The sequence below is a fragment of the Cryptomeria japonica genome, unplaced genomic scaffold (genome assembly GCF_030272615.1).
Source record: "Cryptomeria japonica unplaced genomic scaffold, Sugi_1.0 HiC_scaffold_681, whole genome shotgun sequence".
Lineage (NCBI taxonomy): Eukaryota > Viridiplantae > Streptophyta > Pinopsida > Cupressales > Cupressaceae > Cryptomeria > Cryptomeria japonica.
In genome coordinates, this window is record NW_026729472.1 from 43,230 (window position 1) to 62,035 (window position 18,806).

The following is an 18,806-nucleotide window of genomic DNA, read 5'->3' on the forward strand; positions in this document are numbered from 1 at the left end:
ATATTTATGTCAGATCCTTGGCATTGATGTCAAAGGGGGAGAGATATTCATGTGAAAAACTTAAGGAGTTAGATACATTAGGGGGAGTAATTTGCAAAACTTAATTGAGATATCATCTACAGGGAGAGTATGGATCAAAATTTCATTGCTATATTCTGGTGTGGGAGATTTGTTTGGCATTTCTTGGCACTTGGATGTTTTTCACATCTACTGTTGCCATCAATGCCAAAGGGGGAAGATGTTGGCAATTTGGAGGAATTGATTATGTGTCGCATTGATGTCAACACTAGAGCTTCTTTGGCTGTTTACCGATATCTGTTTGGTCCCAGTAGGATTGTTGATCCGATATACTTAGATATGTTTTTGTTTATGGAATTGGCTTATATCTGCTACTCATGCTATTCAGATATATGTTCAGTCAGTTGGTTCTGATCTGGTGATCATATGCTATCCTATTTGCTGGTAACCTTGGTTTATTGATTTGGTGAGAGTTTCACCGATAGAGCTTTGGTGAAGATCTTGTAATGTTATGCATAAGTAGTGTTGGTGTGGCTTCTAGTAGGTTCTCAAAATGCTGATAGTTATCATGTTCATGTTCTAGGTGATCAGCGGTGTTACATTTAGCACCAGACCTATTCTATGCTATCTAGGTTATGGACCGACTTAATGTAAAGTGTTGATTGGTCTTCTTGATGTATTTCTTGGATGACTTATGGGTTGGATGATATCTGTCAATTTGTATGGCAAAATGAATCGATAAATATTTTTGATATGGCAGTGATCAATGACGAGTCTACATGAAGGTGGTAACATGACACAACCCGCGTGAATGATTTGGTTTATTTTTTGGCATGATTCAAGGAAAAATTTCTTGAGATATAACAAAATGCTTAGTGGAGTGTTTTAAGGTTTTGACTTTGGTATAGATCGGATTTTTGTGATGGGTTTTGATCAACCAATGGTGGATATTGCATTGTAATTTGATGTAATGATCTATATATTGATTTGAGATGATCTCTTATGATTTGTATTGTAATTTCATGATATAATTAGGGTTTAGTGGTTGACCTAGTTGAGATGGCTATTTAGGATGACACAATTGATGTTTATTATGTCCGTGGTCTTAGAAGAATGTGTTGAGCCATCCAAGAGCAATGTGAGATCTGCATGAGAGTTGCATAGTTTTTAGCATAATTGGATTTGATTCAGCAAGTTGAGAAGTACAAGTAACATATCACTTTTTAATGTTGTTCCCTAATAGTTGTAGCAGGTTAAATCCCTTAACGGGGTAGGTCCTAACAGGTCTTAAACATTTAAGTCCCCTAATAGGGAAGCTCTCAAAAAGAGTGGTAAATCCTCTCATGAGGTTGATCCTAACAGGTCATCAAGCTCCTAACTGGGCTGCTAGGTAAATCCCTTAACTAGGTGACTCCTAACAGGGTTTGGTCCTAATAGGACATATTGTAAGCTCCTAATAGGGCTAAGCTCCTAATAGGGCTAAGCTCCTAATAGGGTGTACTTAAAAAGAGTACAAATTATTATAGGTACCAACTCCCACTGTGGTTTTTCCTATTTGGGTTTCCACGTCAAAAAAATTATGGTGTTCATGTGTGGAATACTTTTCATGTGTTGTTCTTGTTTATGTTTCATTTCATGCACTATTTTTGATTACTGATTTTGATAGTTTATCAGAGGTTTATCAAAGGTTACTGGTACTGATAAAAGTTACTAGAGAAAGTGTTTGATCTGATAAATGAGGTTAATGAGTTGGTAAATAATTAGATTTATATGATTGATTAAGTGGTGAAAGAATTGATAGATGTGGTAAATGATTTGATTAATGAATATGCAGAAGTGGCAAATGAAGTGGTAGATATGATAACCGAGTTAGTTTATATGGTAAATGATTTTAGATTTGTTACAAGTTTGATTTGGGATTAAAGTTATGTGAAAATATTACAATGGAGAATGCACATGCATTCAGGAACACTGCCTAGAGCTCACTGCTCAAAAGATATATGACCGGAAGGCTACAACCCTTAGTGAAGTCTCATTGACTTACAAAAATTATTTGGACTACAATCCAAAAGAAATGAATTGCAATAATAGAATCTACAAATGCATGATGACAGTTTCGATTAAGCATAGTTGTCTATTCTATAAAACCAAACTCACCACAACACTTCTTTGAATGATATATCCTTGTTCATACATTTACCTCTCTCTGATAATGCAGACACAACACTGAAACCAAAATTACATAAGTATATCACCTATATATATATACAAATCATCAACCTTGACAACAAGATCGGCTAAACCCTCAACCCTCAACTCATAATTATAAAAATTACATTACACGATACAAAGATCAACCACTAGACCAATATTATGATTTACATTGGATAACATGGACCTAATTCAAATTTACAAATGATTACATCCATTGAAAATTACGCCAAGATCAACCGCAACATGCTACACCACCAGAAATATGCATAACACACAAATAATCACCGATTCAAAAAAATCACCAAAAAATCGCACAATGTTCAATGCAGATCGCCAAAACAAATAGGACATGACTAAGAAACACCATCAAGAACATTAAAATCATCTGGAACAGTTTCACCATCATCTCTTTTGAAATCTTCATATACCAACGTCTCAAGACTCAAGAGAACAACTAATCAACAATTGTCACAAAGAAAGATAACTTGCGGTGCACTAAATCACCAAATCACGAACCATCTGAAAAAAAGATACACAAGATCATCCCAAATGATAATCCAAAGTCTCAAAACAAGATATGATCACACCAAAATATACCAGAGGGAATATCGGATACTGCAAAATAGTGATCAACAAAACCAAACTACAACACTAGACCAAAAACCTTTTCCAAACTCACCGAAATAACTCACAGGAATATGTTGAAATCAATGACAATAATGTATCCTAAGAGCAGCAATGAACAACCAAATCAAACAATCTCCCTAGATAATCCAACATTAGGTTCATGCCTCTTTTAATGTAATCATCCCTAAGTCTAAATATTAGCAGTTTTCATACATCCAATGGTGGAAACCCTAGTATTTTTTACCATTACATTTTGGTGAACCCGACATCTTACACTTTAATTTTCTGATTTATGTTCTCAGATCTAAGTGTTGATGCATTTCAAATTCAAATTTACATTTGCAAGTTTAATTTCCAATTTAATTTCAAAAATTTAGAGGTTAAATTCACAAAAACCATAATTTTTTATTTCTAAAATTGAGCTTGTAGGTTGTCTAAATTGGATTTATTATTTTAGAGCTGATTTTTGATTCAATTTAAAGTTTAGATTTTCCCTCTTAGATCTCATTTTCAAATTGAATTACATAAATTTAGTGGTTGAATATACAAAAACCCTAGTTTATAATTATAAAGATTTAAATGTGGATTGCATATATTTTTAAATCAATTTTAAGATATGATATTTATGACATGCTATGCACTAGATGCATTCATATTTCAAATTCATAGATCAAATTGCTTAATTAATTGGTTGATTAATCACTTTTAGAAAAGTTTGCATTGTTTAATCACAATTTTCAATTTCAAAGTCAAATTTCCCCCCTTTGTGCATGAGTTTTACTACCATTTGTCCTACGTATAATATTCCCATGAGAAGAAGTTGTAGAGTTAAGGCTTCCCAAGGTTTAATTACTAAGGATAGGGAGCCTAATTTGGATAACTTCTTTCATGAGAATGTTGGTGGATCTTTTATTCCAACAATTGATGTCATTTATCCCCATTCTTTACACAATTATCATGATGAGGGTGAGTCACTAACTAGGGTTTCTTTTGATCAATTGCATAATATTGACAATGAATTTAAAAATCTTCAACAATGGATGAGTCAACAATACCCAGAAAGTGAGGCAAACCCATTGATTGGAGGATTAAATAGAATGGCTCAAAGTGATAAAGTTGGTGTTGATTTGTTGCATGGATTTTATCATATTGTTGACACTAATATCATTCCTATGAAAAGTTGTGCTGAAGTCCTTGGTTACATTCAAGCACCAAATCAAGTTAATCATTTTATTCCTATGGTTACATCTATGCCTAGTGTGCCTACTTTCACTACCACTATCATGGCTACTTCCACACAAAATGTTAATTCTATACATGTTAGTCAAGGGAGCAACATTGAGAATAAAAAATATTTCATACCTTCTTTTGTAAGTCTTCCATTTGTAATCCAATCATCTCCCATACCTACATACCATAGTGTTCCACCTCCTCACTCTCAATATCCACCTTCATTTAATAATGTTACTCCTCCATCCCAATCCAATATGTCTAATTTCAATGCATCCATAGAAGCAGTCATCAATATCTTAGACCAAACCATTTCATCCTTACAACAACAAATAACTTCTATGAACCAATCCAAGTTTAATGTGCCCACATTTGAAGCCCATTATCCAATGATGCATATATATGTGTGTATAGACACACACACACACACATACATATTTGTATACATATATACATATATACATACATACACACACACAGATATATATATATATGTGTGTGTGTGTGTGTGTGTGAGACACACACACACACACACATATATATGTATACATATACACACATATATACATACATATATACATATATACATACATACATATATACATACATATATACATATATACATATATACGTATACGTATACATACATATATACATATATATATATATATACATACATACATATATATACATATATACATATATACACACATACGTATATATATATATATACACACACACACACACACACATACGTATACGTATACATACATATATATTAATAATCTATTAGGATATCACTTGTTACTAGAGTCATTGTCATTTAGAACATATATACTTCAAAAGTTATCATTTTCTCAATTTCGATTAATAATATCATAGCATTTAAATAGTGACTAGTCTATACAAAGACTTGACAAAATAATTGTGTTGAAATTATTTATTTAATATATGAAGTTAGAAAGTTTAAGATATAACAACAATATATTGATTATTCAAATATTTGATTGACAAACTTTCATAAAAAATTTATTTATTAGTATATTTTACACTATTTATTTTTTCTTCTTTTGTTAAGATCTCCCACCAATGAAAATGCCATAAATCCATGCCTTCGATTATTTTTAAGAGAACTATTCATGTATTCCTTGATTCAAGCCATAGATACACTTATAGTTTTCTTTCTTGGATTAAATTTAAGTTAGAATTCAAGCATGCTAACCAAGCCTAAGGGACCTTTTAGTTTTTAACATATTGTATTTCTTCCCTAGCACTTTATAAAATTGGGGTTAGGTATCTTAAAATTGACTAGAAGGACTAGAAATGTACCTTCCTAGATACATATTTCTAGAATTATATATTATATGTGATTGTTCCCCATCTTTTTATTACAAATTAGCTAACTCGTTAATAGTAACTTCAATCCTCTATTGGGTCTACCATAATTGGTCCTAGTGTATTTATTTAGATTTTCCAAAATTGGCACACTTTGTTTGGTTTATTTTTTTATCAAGCTCTTCCTTTGGATGACCATTTGGCTCACAGGGGTATTCTCAATCACTATTGCCAATTCTATAGATCTAGACAAAGAACCTCAAGCACTTTTGCTAGTTTTTTCTGGAGCTTAGGAAGCTAGGAATTCGATTTCTAATTTTTTTGGCCTTTTATACTTGCAACCTTTTACTTGGTATATGTATTTGATAAGAGATTGACCTTATCTCCCACTTAAGCATACTTGCATTTGACATTATTTTAAGACATAAATTCTCCTGAGTATTTGGAATTATAGAAATTTAGACATTGTCTCTTTTTTTAAGATGATATTTATTTTTCCTTATACACCAAAGGCATAATTTTCTCTAACATGCTTATGCAAATTCAAGAGAAATCTAGTAAATTTTTACTGGAAGTTGCTCATTTTTAAAAGCTATTATATGTTTAGGTGGATAACCCTTGCACTATTCCTAGAGTTTCATTGGAGCCCTCCTCTCTCTTGAGGGTATTAGTATGGACAAGGCCATTTTAGTATGTGATAGAGGTTCTCACTTTTGTGGCTCTTAGCCTCGATGTTGTAGAGATAATGATATAAAAATGGATGGATCTATCCTTCCAAGCCATCTTTTTCTTCTTCTCATAGGTTTGGGGGTTCTCTTGGCTAGCCTAAAGATAGAAAGTTGTCCCACTTGGATTTGGCCATATCTCTATTCTGTGGCCAACAATCCTTGGCTGGAACTCCTAAAGAAGAAAGTTCTCTCGCTAATTTGGGTGAATTGAAGATTCTATCCTAAAGAGATTTTGGCAAATCCTAATGATAAGGACCTCTTTATTTTAAGCTTTAGTTTCTTAGATTTTTCTTGGTTTGGACATATTTGTTCATATTTTTTAGACCAATTTCAATTAGAATTTGTGGGCGTACCTTTATATTGAACTCCTCTTTGTGTTTCAAATTCTACAATTTTTCTTTATTATATAATATTAAATAGAAAGTGTTCATTAAAAATTGCATATGTCAATTACTCCTACATGTATCATAATTATTTTTTATTAGTTTGGTTTTTTATGATTTGTTGTCCCCTAGATGTTGCTAAATCATATAAATATTTTAATTTTGATAATTATATTTTCTATTAAAAATATGCTATAAGCTATGTGATCAAATACAATAATGCATTATTTCATGGTGTAGCAATAAACAAAAAGTAATTACATTCTCATCTATATATGAAAAGAAATATAAGATGTAATTAAACAAATTACACAAAAGAGGAAACATGTTGTACAAATACTTGACAACACTCCTATGAATAGTTTTTCCTTCGAGAAATGACTGAACACTAATTTGCATGAATTGATATCATGCTCTTTAATTTAAAGACATCCAATGCATTCATTTATCCATCTAATATCTCTAATCATTTATAGATATATCATTCATATAACAACTTCAGAGGGTCACGCCTGTTTATAGAGAGAAGCCAAGACTACTCTCCAAGCTAGGGAAAGAGCAACTGTGCATGCATGGCTGTTTCGTTGTAATAACTTCAAAACGCGTTGATAGATTTTTATTCTTATTTTGTGGGTTTAATGACATTTTAAGTAGGCAAGAGTAATTCTCACTGTTTTTCTTCTCAAAAACATGGAAGGAACCCTCTAAAATAAATGGAATTGTATTGTCCGTATACATTTGCTCATGGGACAACATTTTGCATGTCCGTTTTCATGTAGTTGGTTTTCTATTTGCTTACTAATAAACCGTTCAGCCTTTGCAACGTTTGACAGGTTTCTTTGTATACGTCGGCCATGTAAAGAGAAAAAAACGGTAGAAAGAGTATCATCCAAGCTATGGTGATTTGTGTGGATGGAGCAAATCTCCTTCTTTGAAAGCTCTTCATTCCATTAAAAATTTGAGAGACGCGTAGAAGATTTCTTATGTTGGAAAATAATTGCACCCTCTTCACAATCTTAGATCTGAAAGAAGGAAGAGTGGAATGAATTCCTCTGCTCTTGAATGCATTCTGTATAAATTACAATAAAGCTTTGAGCATAATGGTAGATTTCTATTTTACCTAACACCAGCGGGTTTTAGTCTTCAAAGATACAAGAGTGTAGCGTAGGAAGAGAAGGCCATGGATAGTTGAATCTGTCAATAAGTACTAGCTTTTCATATTTCGAAAGACCCCATACCCAAAACCTATTGAGATAAGGCCCATGGATAGTTGAATCTGTCAATAAGTACTAGCTCACCCGGTCGTGGATCGCAACTTAAGGCGTGGGTATGCTCCCCATGGTCTTGAGTTCGAGTCCCTGGCTGTGTTAACTCTGTGTGTGTTGCTACCTTGTGAGTGGGTCGTACACATTGGGGGATTAGTCTTGCTTCGGCAAGGACACCTCCAGATTCCACGATAGTGAATATAAAAAAAAAACCTATTGAGATACATGTGTCTCAACCTTGCAATTTTTGGTAAATTGTTTCAAATGTAGTTGGGAGGTTTCCCATGTGTCGGCGCCTTAAAAAAAGGTATAAGAGTTGTTAAAAGATGCCTTGTCCATAGTATAATATAGGAGGGCCATTTTTAGAGATTATATGACACATTTCATGTTGGTTATGAGGATCAAAACTAGGGGATAAGAGTTTGGACGTGAGTAACTACTTTTAACTTGGTTTTCTTATCTTGGAAAAACAAATGTCAAGGGTGGGCAACACATGTCATGGAGGTTTTGCCCATGGTATTGTAAAACCACAAATGGTTTCCAGGTTGTAAAATTCTTATATAATGAGGGCTTGGAGAGGAGTTTGTATCATGGAGTTTTGGTTTGCAAGGCTGGGTGCTAGAAGGATGCTAATGAAGTCTCTCTGAGCTTGAGTTGATGTGATGCTCTTGTAAGAACTTGCATTGCAAGTGTTTTGTAATCTCTTGTTGATTTGTTAATATACTATGCACGTTTTAGAGTGTGGGGTTTTTCACCCGTATGGGTTTTCCCCACGATAATCGCTGTGTTATGTGTTTCTTGTTTTACTTTTACTCTATTTGCTTCTTGTGATCTCTGTGATAGTTAAGTTGAAATTTGCAAAATCGTCCTCTCAAGATTAGCGTAGGAAGTGTTTCCGCACACCTTTGCTTCCTTACAAGTGGTATCAGAGCCTGGCCAGTTTTGGTTCTATTTTCTTGGGTACAAGGTTTTTTGAGCTAATCAAGGTTTGAGTGGGAGCTTGTGCAGAGTATTTCATTTTTGTATTGCAAGATTGTAAAGATGGCAAGTATATCAGGGAGGATTGATGTAGAGAAGTTTTTTGGCACAAACTTTGAAATGTGGAAGCTGAAGATGGAAGATCTGTTGATTGATCGAGATCTATGAGATGTAGTTGATGAGAATAAGTCGAGGCCTGTAGATCCGACTTTAGCTGCACAATATGATGTAATGGATAGAAAAGCTAAAGGTCTCATAAGATTGTGCCTTGCAGACTCAATTCTGATTAATGTCCATGAAGAATCTACTGCGAAGAAGCTCTGGAAGAAGCTAAGTGAGATCTACCAAGCAAAATCACTTGTGAATAAAATTTTCTTGAGGAAGAAGTTGCATTCCTTGAGAATAGAAGAAGGTGGACGAATTTTTGAGTATCTAGAAAGTTTTAATATGTTGCTGACTTAGTTGACCTTAGTCGGGGTACCAATGGATGAAGAAGAAATGTGCCAAATCCTACTATGTTCATTGCTAGACTCATGGGACAGCCTTGTGATGGCCATAGGGAGCATTGTAGTCATCTTGAAGATGGAGGATGTTGTTGGTTCTCTACTTTCTGAGGAGATGAGAAGGAAGGTTTCTTTGAATGCCAAAGAGGCTCTGAGTGTTCGAGGAAGACCAAAAGAAAGAGGCAAGAATGAAAAGCAGAATGGCCGTTCTAAGTCCAAGAATAAGGGGAGATCAAAATCTCCTGGTAAGTCCAAGGTAATTTGCTGGAATTGTGGAAAGCCCAGACATTTCCGAAAGGATTGTAAAGAAGAAAAGAAGAAAAAGAAGAAGAAGCAAGATTCTGATTCTGAGTCCAAGAAGGAAGATGGAGATGCTTTTATTGCAGCCTTGGCCACTCGTGTAGGTGACAATGCATGGTTGATAGACTCAGGTGCATCTTTCCACATGAATCCTATTAGAAACTGGTTTAGTAAGTATGAAAAGTTTGATGGTGGTAAGGTGTATCTGGGTGATAACTCCTTTCTTGATATTGTTGGTCGTGGAAGTGTTCATGTTAAATTTTCTGATGGTAGAACTAGAAGATTTGATGGTGTCTTGCATATCCTGGGACTAGCAAGAAATTTGTTATCTGTTAGCAAACTAATAGATGCAGGTGTGCATGTACAGTTTTCTGAAGCAGCTATGAAAATGGTGAGAGGTGCTATGGTAATAGCAAGAGGAAGCAGAATGGGTACATTGTACCAGCTTGATGCTTGCACAGTTGAGTGCAATAGCACTTTTGATAAGACTATGATAAAGACTATGTTGGAAAAGGAGAGGGTGTCTCTTTCAGCAGATGGTCATGGTTTTTGGGTTCCCAAGGGTGCTCTGTCTACCAAATCAAAGTTGCCTGTAGAGAAGACAATGCTGTGGCTCTTGAGACTCGGCCACATAGGTGAGAAGGGTCTACGAACTTTGAAAAATAAGAACCTTGTTAATGGGTTGAATGATTGCAATTTTGAATTTGATTTTTGTGAGCATTGTATTTATGGAAAACAAAACCGTATTCAATTTTACTCCAATTCTTATAAGTCTTCAAGTGTTTTGGATCTAATCCATTTGGATGTATTTGGTCCAGTTGATGTTTCTTCTATTGGTAAATCAGTTTATTATGTTTCTTTCATTGATGATTTCAGTAGAAGAACATGGGTTTATTTTCTTAAGAGTAAAGCTGAAGTTTTTAGTTGTTTCAAAGAATTTAAAGCAATGGTTGAGTTGCAGACTGGAAAGAAAATAAAATGTTTAAGGACAAATAATGGCAGTGAATATTGCTCCAATGATTTTGATACATTTTGTAAAGATTGTGGTATGAAGAGATAGAAGACAACTCCGTATTCTCCACAACAGAATGGAGTTGCAGAAAGAATGAACAGGACCTTGATGGAGAAGGCTAGGAGTATGCTAAGTGGTGCTGGTCTAGAACAAAAGTTCTGGGCTGAAGCTGTAGCCACTGCCTGCTACCTGATAAACAGGTCTCCTACATCAGCTCTTGTTGATAAAATGCCAATGGAAGCGCGGTCGGGCCACAAGCCTTCACTTAGTCATCTGAGAGTTTTTGGTTGTGAGGCATATGCTCATGTGCCAAAGGAGAAGCAGACAAAATTGGATAACAAAGCTGTTAAATGTATATTAATTGGATACAGTTATAGTGTGAAAGGATACAAGCTTTGGGATCCTATTGCACAAAAGGTATTTTATTCCAGAAGTGTTATTTTTAGAGAAACTAAGTCTTCTTCTATTACAGTGCAGCCAGAACAAAATGAAGAAAAGAAAGATGTGATTCAACTGTCTGCTACACCTGAAAAAGTTGAATCGAGGCCCTTAGAAAGATAGGAAGTTGATGAGAGCTCTATGAGTTCTGAATCATCAGAGGAAGAAGAAGAACCCGAACTTGAATTTGTTCGAAGGTCTACTAGACAAAGAAAACCACCTGAAAGGTATGGATATTCTCCTAATGATTGGAGATGCATATTCGCTTTAAATGTTAATATTGATGAACCAAAATCTGTAGAAGAGGCTCTTGGTATGAATGATTCAGAGTCCTGGAAAATTGCCATGGATGAAGAGAAGGCAGCTCTTAATAAGAATGACACATGGGACCTTGTACCATTGCCTGAAGGACGAAAGTCTGTTGGTTGCAAATGGGTGTTCAAAAGGAAGATAGGTTCAGATGGAAGAATTGAGAAGTACAAAGCACGTTTGGTTGCAAAAGGTTACTCCCAGGTTGAGGGAGTAGATTATGGTGAGATTTTTTCTCCTGTAGCCAAAATGATATCCATTCATTTCTTGCTTCTATTGTAGCAGCTTATGATCTAGAGGTCGAACAAATGGATGTAAAAACTGCTTTCCTTCATGGAGATTTGGAGGAAGAAATTTATATAACACAGCCAGAGCACTATGTGGTAAAAGGTAAAAGTAATTTGGTCTGTAAGTTGAAGAAATCCTTGTATGGTTTAAAACAAAGTCCTAGGATGTGGTACCAGAAGTTTGATACATATGTATTGAGTTTGGGGTTTGTGCGGTCTAAATCTGATCACTGTATATATTTCAAATCTGATGGTGATCGTTTCCTGGTTATTGCCTTGTATGTTGATGACATGTTGTTTATTAGGAAAGGAAAAGGTTTGATTGCAGAATTAAAATCTCAACTCTTGGCAAAATTTGATATGAAAGATCTTGGTGCAGCAAGACACATTCTGGGAATGGAGATTGTAAGAGATAGACAAAACAAAAAGCTTTGGCTAGGCCAGAGTAAGTATGTTGGTACTATTCTGAGAAGATTTAATATGCAAGATTCTAGACCATTGAGTGCTCCTGTTACAATGGGAACAAAGCTTTCTAGTTCACAGTGTCCTACATCCCCATTGGAGATGGAAGAGATGAGTCAAGTACCATACCAAAGTGCTGTTGGAAGTTTGATGTATGCTATGGTTTGTACAAGACCAGATATTGCCCAAGTAGTGGGAGTTCTTTCCTGTTACATGTCTAATCCAGGAAGAGCACATTGGGATGCAGTAAAAAGAGTTTTTTAGATACTTGCGGGGTACCGCGCAGTACTCTATATGTTTTCATGGAACAGGAAATGAACATTCCTTGGATATTAGAGGCTTTGTGGATTCAGACTGGGCTGGTGATGTTGATAGAAGAAGATCCACCAGTGCATATGTGTTTACATTATTTGGTGGTGCAATTAGCTAGATGAGCAAGCGACAGGCTGTGGTCGCTTTGTACACTATAGAGGCAGAGTATATGGCAGCTACTAATGCCTGCAAAGAAGCCATTTGGCTTAAGAGATTATGTTTCGATATAGAGTTTAAACAGGGTGCAGTGACAATTTATAGTGACAGTCAGAGTGCAATCTGCCTAGCGAAGAACCCGACTTTTCATGCCAGGACCAAACACATTGATGTACAATATCATTTTGTGAGAGATATGGTTGAGGATGGCAGGGTGAAGCTGGATAAGGTAGAAACTTTGGTGAATGTTGCTGATTCATTAACTAAGCCCATGAGCACAGAGAAGTTCAGATGGTGTTCAGAGTCTATGGGCCTCCTGGCCCCTGACTGTTGAGTCCATGGTAATATGGATCCCCTGACTCTTGCAAGGTATTCGACAAGTGGGAGAATGTTGAGATACATGTGTCTCAACCTTGCAATTTTTGGTAAATTGTTTCAAATGTAGTTGGGAGGTTTCCCATGTGTCGGTGCCTTAAAAAAAGGTATAAGAGTTGTTAAAAGATGCCTTGTCCATAGTATAATATAGGAGGGCCATTTTTAGAGATTATATGACACATTTCATGTTGGTTATGAGGATCAAAAATAGGGGATAAGAGTTTGGATGTGAGTAACTACTTTTAACTTGGTTTTCTTATCTTGGAAAAACAAATGTCAAGGGTGGGCAACACATGTCATGGAGGTTTTGCCCATGGTATTGTAAAACCACAAATGGTTTCCAGGTTGTAAAATTCTTATATAATGAGGGCTTGGAGAGGAGTTTGTATCATGGAGTTTTGGTTTGCAAGGCTGGGTGCTAGAAGGATGCTAATGAAGTCTCTCTGAGCTTGAGTTGAGGTGATGCTCTTGTAAGAACTTTCATTGCAAGTGTATTGTAATCTCTTGTTGATTTGTTAATATACTATGCAAGTTTTAGAGTGTGGAGTTTTTCACCCGCATGGGTTTTCCCCATGATAATCGTTGTGTTATGTGTTTCTTGTTTTACTTGTACTCTATTTGCTTCTTGTGATCTCTGTGATAGTTAAGTTGAAATTTGCAAAATCGTCCTCTCAAGATTAGCGTAGGAAGCGTTTCCACACACCTTTGCATCCTTACAAAACCACCTTCAGAATAGAGGAGGCATAGGGGATGCATTTTGCAAGTTGGGCCGAAGATCCCTTGGGGGTATCCCAAAATGAGTTCTTAAGTGAGGAGTTAATGGAAGCATTAGGCACCAATGTAGTAGGCTGGGTTCATTGTGAGGGGGTCAGTTCTAAGTTGGAAATGTCAGCAACCAATTTGCAAATAAGAGAGCCATTACGAGGGGAGTTGTTGCTGCCATTCGCCAAGGGTGGGAGATGGTGGTTTTAATTTTGGGGATGGGAGGGTGAGTGGGAGGCCATCATAGTAGACAGTTAAAATGTTACTTAAATAAATAATACGTATTTTATAAATAGATTTACGGTGATGCAGTTATCCTCAATATATTTATTTAGAGAATTTTGAGATATTAGGTGTTAGATAGAAATATCTTTTACCTATTAGGTTTACAAGCTATGGTTATTTTGTGTGGATGGAGCAAATCTCCTTCCTTTGAAAAAAGAGAAAAAAAGCTCATAGGATGGGATGCAATTAACCATAGGGAAGAGAGATGAATGTGGGTATAATCATTCTCATATAGAAGAGAGAAATGATTTAAGTTAGGTAATTCCAATGTTCCTTCAATTGAATTCATTCCTTGATGTCATTTTGAAATTAGAAGGATATTTGAATGGAATTTCCATCCTAGTATTTGTTATCATTTTTGAATTGTTTGAATCTAACTTTTTTTTTTTTTTTTCCCTTCTTCTAGACTATCTAAATTTTTTAAGGTAGTCCATTGGTAAGGTAATTTTTCTTTTCAAAGTGGTTATTGTCATATAAATTAAAATTAAATTAAATTCAGATTATTATTTTTAATTTATTATAAAATTTTAAGTTAAAATATTTTAGATGTATAGACTTATTTTATAGTTATTTTATTTTTATATTTATATAAAAGGTCTTTGTAGAAGTGGATCTATCTAAGGATTTAATGTAAATAGTGAAAAATGAGATTAGATTGATGAGATACGACCAAGTTATTCGCAATCTAAACTTGCCAAATACTTGTTATCAATTTTAATCTTTTGATTATGATATCTAGATTATTGTTATGCTTCTCCCCATTATAATCATATCATTTAATCCACTTCTAGGTGTTCACTAACTATGAAAAAAGAATAAGTTTAGTCTACTATGGCGAGTCACAAAGACAAAGAACCTTGGTAATAATGGTTCCTCACCTAAGTCATCCTCGACCACTAGAGGCCATTCCTTGAAAAGCTAAAATATAGTTTCAAAATATTCAAACATGGGAATTTTTTTTGTCTCTCCTAATCTGGCAAGCATCTAGTGAGTCAAAACTCTCTTGATTTCTATTACCAACATCAATTTTGTCATCACAAAAGGTCACCACTATCCGATGTATGCATTTAGCACCAGTTACATAGAAACATCTTGTAGCCCACTAGATAAGATAGAAAAAGAATAATATATATAAGATCTTCTACTATCTATCTTTCATTTCACAAAACCCTCTCTATACTCACCTCTAGTCTATTAGCACCCTAGATACCAAACTAGCCTTAATTATTTATACCATCCATTTTCTTAGAAATATTTTCTTTTATATTTTCTTTTTTTCTTTTTATTCTAACACTTGTAATAGTTGTATAGGCTAGAAAACTTTCTAGAAATGTCCAATTGATAAGGATTTGATTAGAATATATTGATGATTCTAAAAGGTCCATTTTTTCTTAACTTAGTTTATTATAGTTATGACTCATAAGTCTTTCTTTTTAGAAATGCACAAGCACCACACTTCCTATAATTTTTTTCACTTCTTTAATCTACCTATTATTTTATATCTTTTATTTCTCTAGATTAACAATTATTTTAGTTATTTATGTATATCTTTCACATGCGTGGAAAACTCTCTAACATTGATACATCTCATGTATTCATAAAAAATTTGCAAGTTCTCACAATTTTCAAGCACCCTTAGGGTGGCACCCATAAATAAATTGGAATATCTATTTACCTATACATCAATTTAGAGTCATTATATAAATTATATCTCAGGTAGTACCAAATGTTATTATCGAGGCTTATGTTGAGAATCAAGGTAAATAAAACTTGCAATAACAACTTCTTTATGTGATTACAAATCTGAAATAAGATAACCAAATATGAAATATGAAAGTGATTGAAACATTCAAAAACAATATAAAATCTACATATCAACTAAGACACCAAATTTACGTATACAAATCCTTTGAAAAAAATTTCCACCAAGAAAGAGAGTAAGTATATTAGTATTTTTCAAAATAGAGAATCTACAACAAGATAATTCACTTTACTTCTCCAACCAAATTTAGAATCACCTTGCAAGTCTTCAAAAAACAGATGATAAAACTACTACGCCATCACTCTAATTTATAATAAATAGAGAATATGAGATAGTTTAAAGGATAGAAAAATAATTAATTATAGAATCATATATATTAAAAAAAAATAGTAAAAAAGAAAGAAAAAAGAAAAAAGATTACATGTGAATTTTGAAAATCTAATATCATCAATAATAGTTAAAAATATAAAGATTTAGATATACTCTTAGTCAAAAGAAATTCAACCTTAAAACTTATATTTCTACATTGAATAGCTACATGACATGATATAGAATTCTCCATACAAATAGTAACCAAGATTTGGATTCTGATTTGTGTTTTACTATTAACTGTCATGCCCGCCACCTCAATATTCTGAAATCCTCGTACAATAACTATCTGAAGCTCAATCGTTGTGCGATGCCATATCTTAGTATTCTCTGACATTTCTTCTAATACTTGTTTTCTTACAAAGAATTCTACTCCCTGGGCTTGTTGGGTCGCTTACAACCTAACAACGCCGCACCTTAAAAACCTATTGTTAAAAAAATAAATAATAGAAGCAAATTGGTTGAGCACAAAATGATCGCCCAAACAAATTGACAAGAAACAGTCGACGACGACGATGCCACGCCTCCAGAGTTTTAATCACGCCGGCGGAGAGATCGATGTCGTAGACTGGTGTTCCGTCAGCATAAAAGAGGCCCCAGTTGCGCTCTATGGTGGCACCGGGCTTCTGACCTTCATTAAAGAGGGCGAAGATGAATGTGGGAAAGAACGTCTGCGGACGACGCGGACTACCGCTGTTTGATAAAAACTTGCTGACGAGTCTTGTGTTGTAGCTGGCGGCGTTGGCTACGGTGGCGCCGCTTGAGTCGCCATTGGTGGGCCACCCCGTCTCACTAATGACCACTTTCACCTCACCGTATCCCAGCGTCGCCATGGCCGCTATGGCGGCGTCCAGCTGTGCATCCAGCATGATGGAGTAACTCAGAATGCCGTCCTGTACTACGTCCGCGGTTATCTCGCCAAAGAGCACATAGTCCAGAGATATGTTGGCGGGGTCGGAATTCCAGGCGAAGAAAGGGTAGACATCCAGGAAGAAATAAGAATCCGTGGCACTGAGGAAGCTGAGCATGGGCTGTATTACTGACATGGCGAGTTCTGGTCTGAAGGAGCCGTTGGAGGGAGGGTAAGAGGAAGAGAGGGCGTCCATGGCTACGGATGTGGTTACTTTAACGGAGGAGTCTAGATTCAACTTCTGTAAGGAGGTGTGCATGTTTTGCATTGCCGGGACAAGGTAGGGCTGAAGTTGGGTGTTTGATAGAATCTCGTTGCCCACCATGATGATGGAGATTTTGGTGAGGGGATAATAAGGGAGAAGGTTGGTTCGAAGCCATTGGTCTGAAGTGGTAGTGCTGGAGGCCATGCCTGGAACTTCAGGGAGGCTGCTATTGGCCAGCGCCTTCAGGACTTCAGGATTCGCATCGTAGATTTCGACATAGCCTGCGTTAATGCTCTTCATAAGCTCCACTGCTTTTGATGGCGGTGGCAGATTGTCTGCCAGCCTACCATAGTTGATTCCCACCGCATGACTCAACAAAAACGGATCTGCATGTGCACAGACAAAAACAAATTCTCATGAAAATTAAAAAAAAATAATGAAGGAAACGACCAAACAGATAGATTGACAGCATTAGTACCTGTATCTCCCCACACAGATTTTATCCCAAAACATGTGCACAGACAAAAACAAATTCTCATGAAAATTAAAAAAAAATAATGAAGGAAACGACCAAACAGATAGATTGACAGCATTAGTACCTGTATCTCCCCACACAGATTTTATCCCAAAACACGCAACAATTAAAGACAGGTGAAATCCATAAGCCCCCATTTTGTTGTGTGCTATGGGAATACCGACTCCAAGTACCCTCCCTAAGGTATAGCCAATTTATATAATTCTTCTCCATCTCAAACCGGTGAAAAAGCTAGACTACTTTCCAAGCTAGCAAAAGAGCAATGATGTATCCATGGCTGTTTCCATGCAATAAAGCGTTGGCAAATTTTTATTTCAAAAACTCAAATTAAATGTGCAAGGTTATACGATTTTTAATGTAGTTTGTTTTCTATTTGCTGTATGAGTTTTGTTTCTAAATTTTGTCATCTTTCACCAGTTAAGTACACAGAATTGGTGGTGGTGAAGAGTTATCCTACAAGCTATGGTTAATTTATGTGTGTGAAAGTTGAGGTTGAAACAAATTTCCTTACTTGAAAGCTCTTCATTCCATAAGAAAAGAGAAAAAGAGAGGATTTGTTACTTTGGGATGCAAATGCAGATACTTCTCATCCTCTTCACAAAGAAGGATGAGGGAAATGAATGCGGGTATGACCATTTTCACAAACCCACCAAATACGGTACGCGTATAATGAAATGGATTTGCATTAAGTAATTACAGTGTTGCTTCATAGTTGTTCTGATGATGGAAGAGACCGTGTCTTTGCCATAACTATCTTTTTTTGTATTTGAGGCTGTTTACAAGTTAGAACGTGGCGACCTTGATGTCGTTCGGAAATTACAAGGATATTTGAATGGAAGGTATGACCATTCTCATAAGGAAGGAAGAGAGAAATGATTTGCGTCAGGTAATTCCAGTGTTCCTTCACTTGAATTCATTCTGCATTCTTTCCTTGTCCGTGCAACAGACCGTGTCTTTGTATAACTGTCTTTCCTTGTACGTCAGGCCTTTTACAAATTACAACGTGCCTGCCTTGATGTCGTTCAGAAATTAGAAGGATATTTGAA

The 18,806-nt window shown here is 35.4% G+C and overlaps 1 protein-coding gene across 1 annotated transcript; it reads right to left on the reverse strand.

The window, feature by feature from the left end:
• Nucleotides 1-16,541: 16,541 nt before the first annotated feature.
• LOC131872594 (probable glucan endo-1,3-beta-glucosidase A6) lies at nt 16,542-17,897 on the reverse strand. Its single transcript, XM_059216106.1, has 2 exons — nt 17,825-17,897; nt 16,542-17,611 (listed from the first exon to the last, which is right to left on the reverse strand). Exons 1-2 carry the CDS (start codon nt 17,895-17,897, stop codon nt 16,542-16,544), a joined length of 1,143 nt encoding a protein of 380 aa, XP_059072089.1.
• Nucleotides 17,898-18,806: the final 909 nt, after the last annotated feature.

Coding starts and splice junctions, on each gene's coding strand:
- LOC131872594 (XM_059216106.1), bottom strand. CDS start 17,897: ATGGGGGCTTATGGATTTCACCTGTCTTTAATTGTTGCGTGTTTTGGG. Junction 17,612..17,824: donor ATCTGTGTGGGGAGATACAG/GTACTAATGCTG, acceptor GTGCACATGCAG/ATCCGTTTTTGTTGAGTCAT.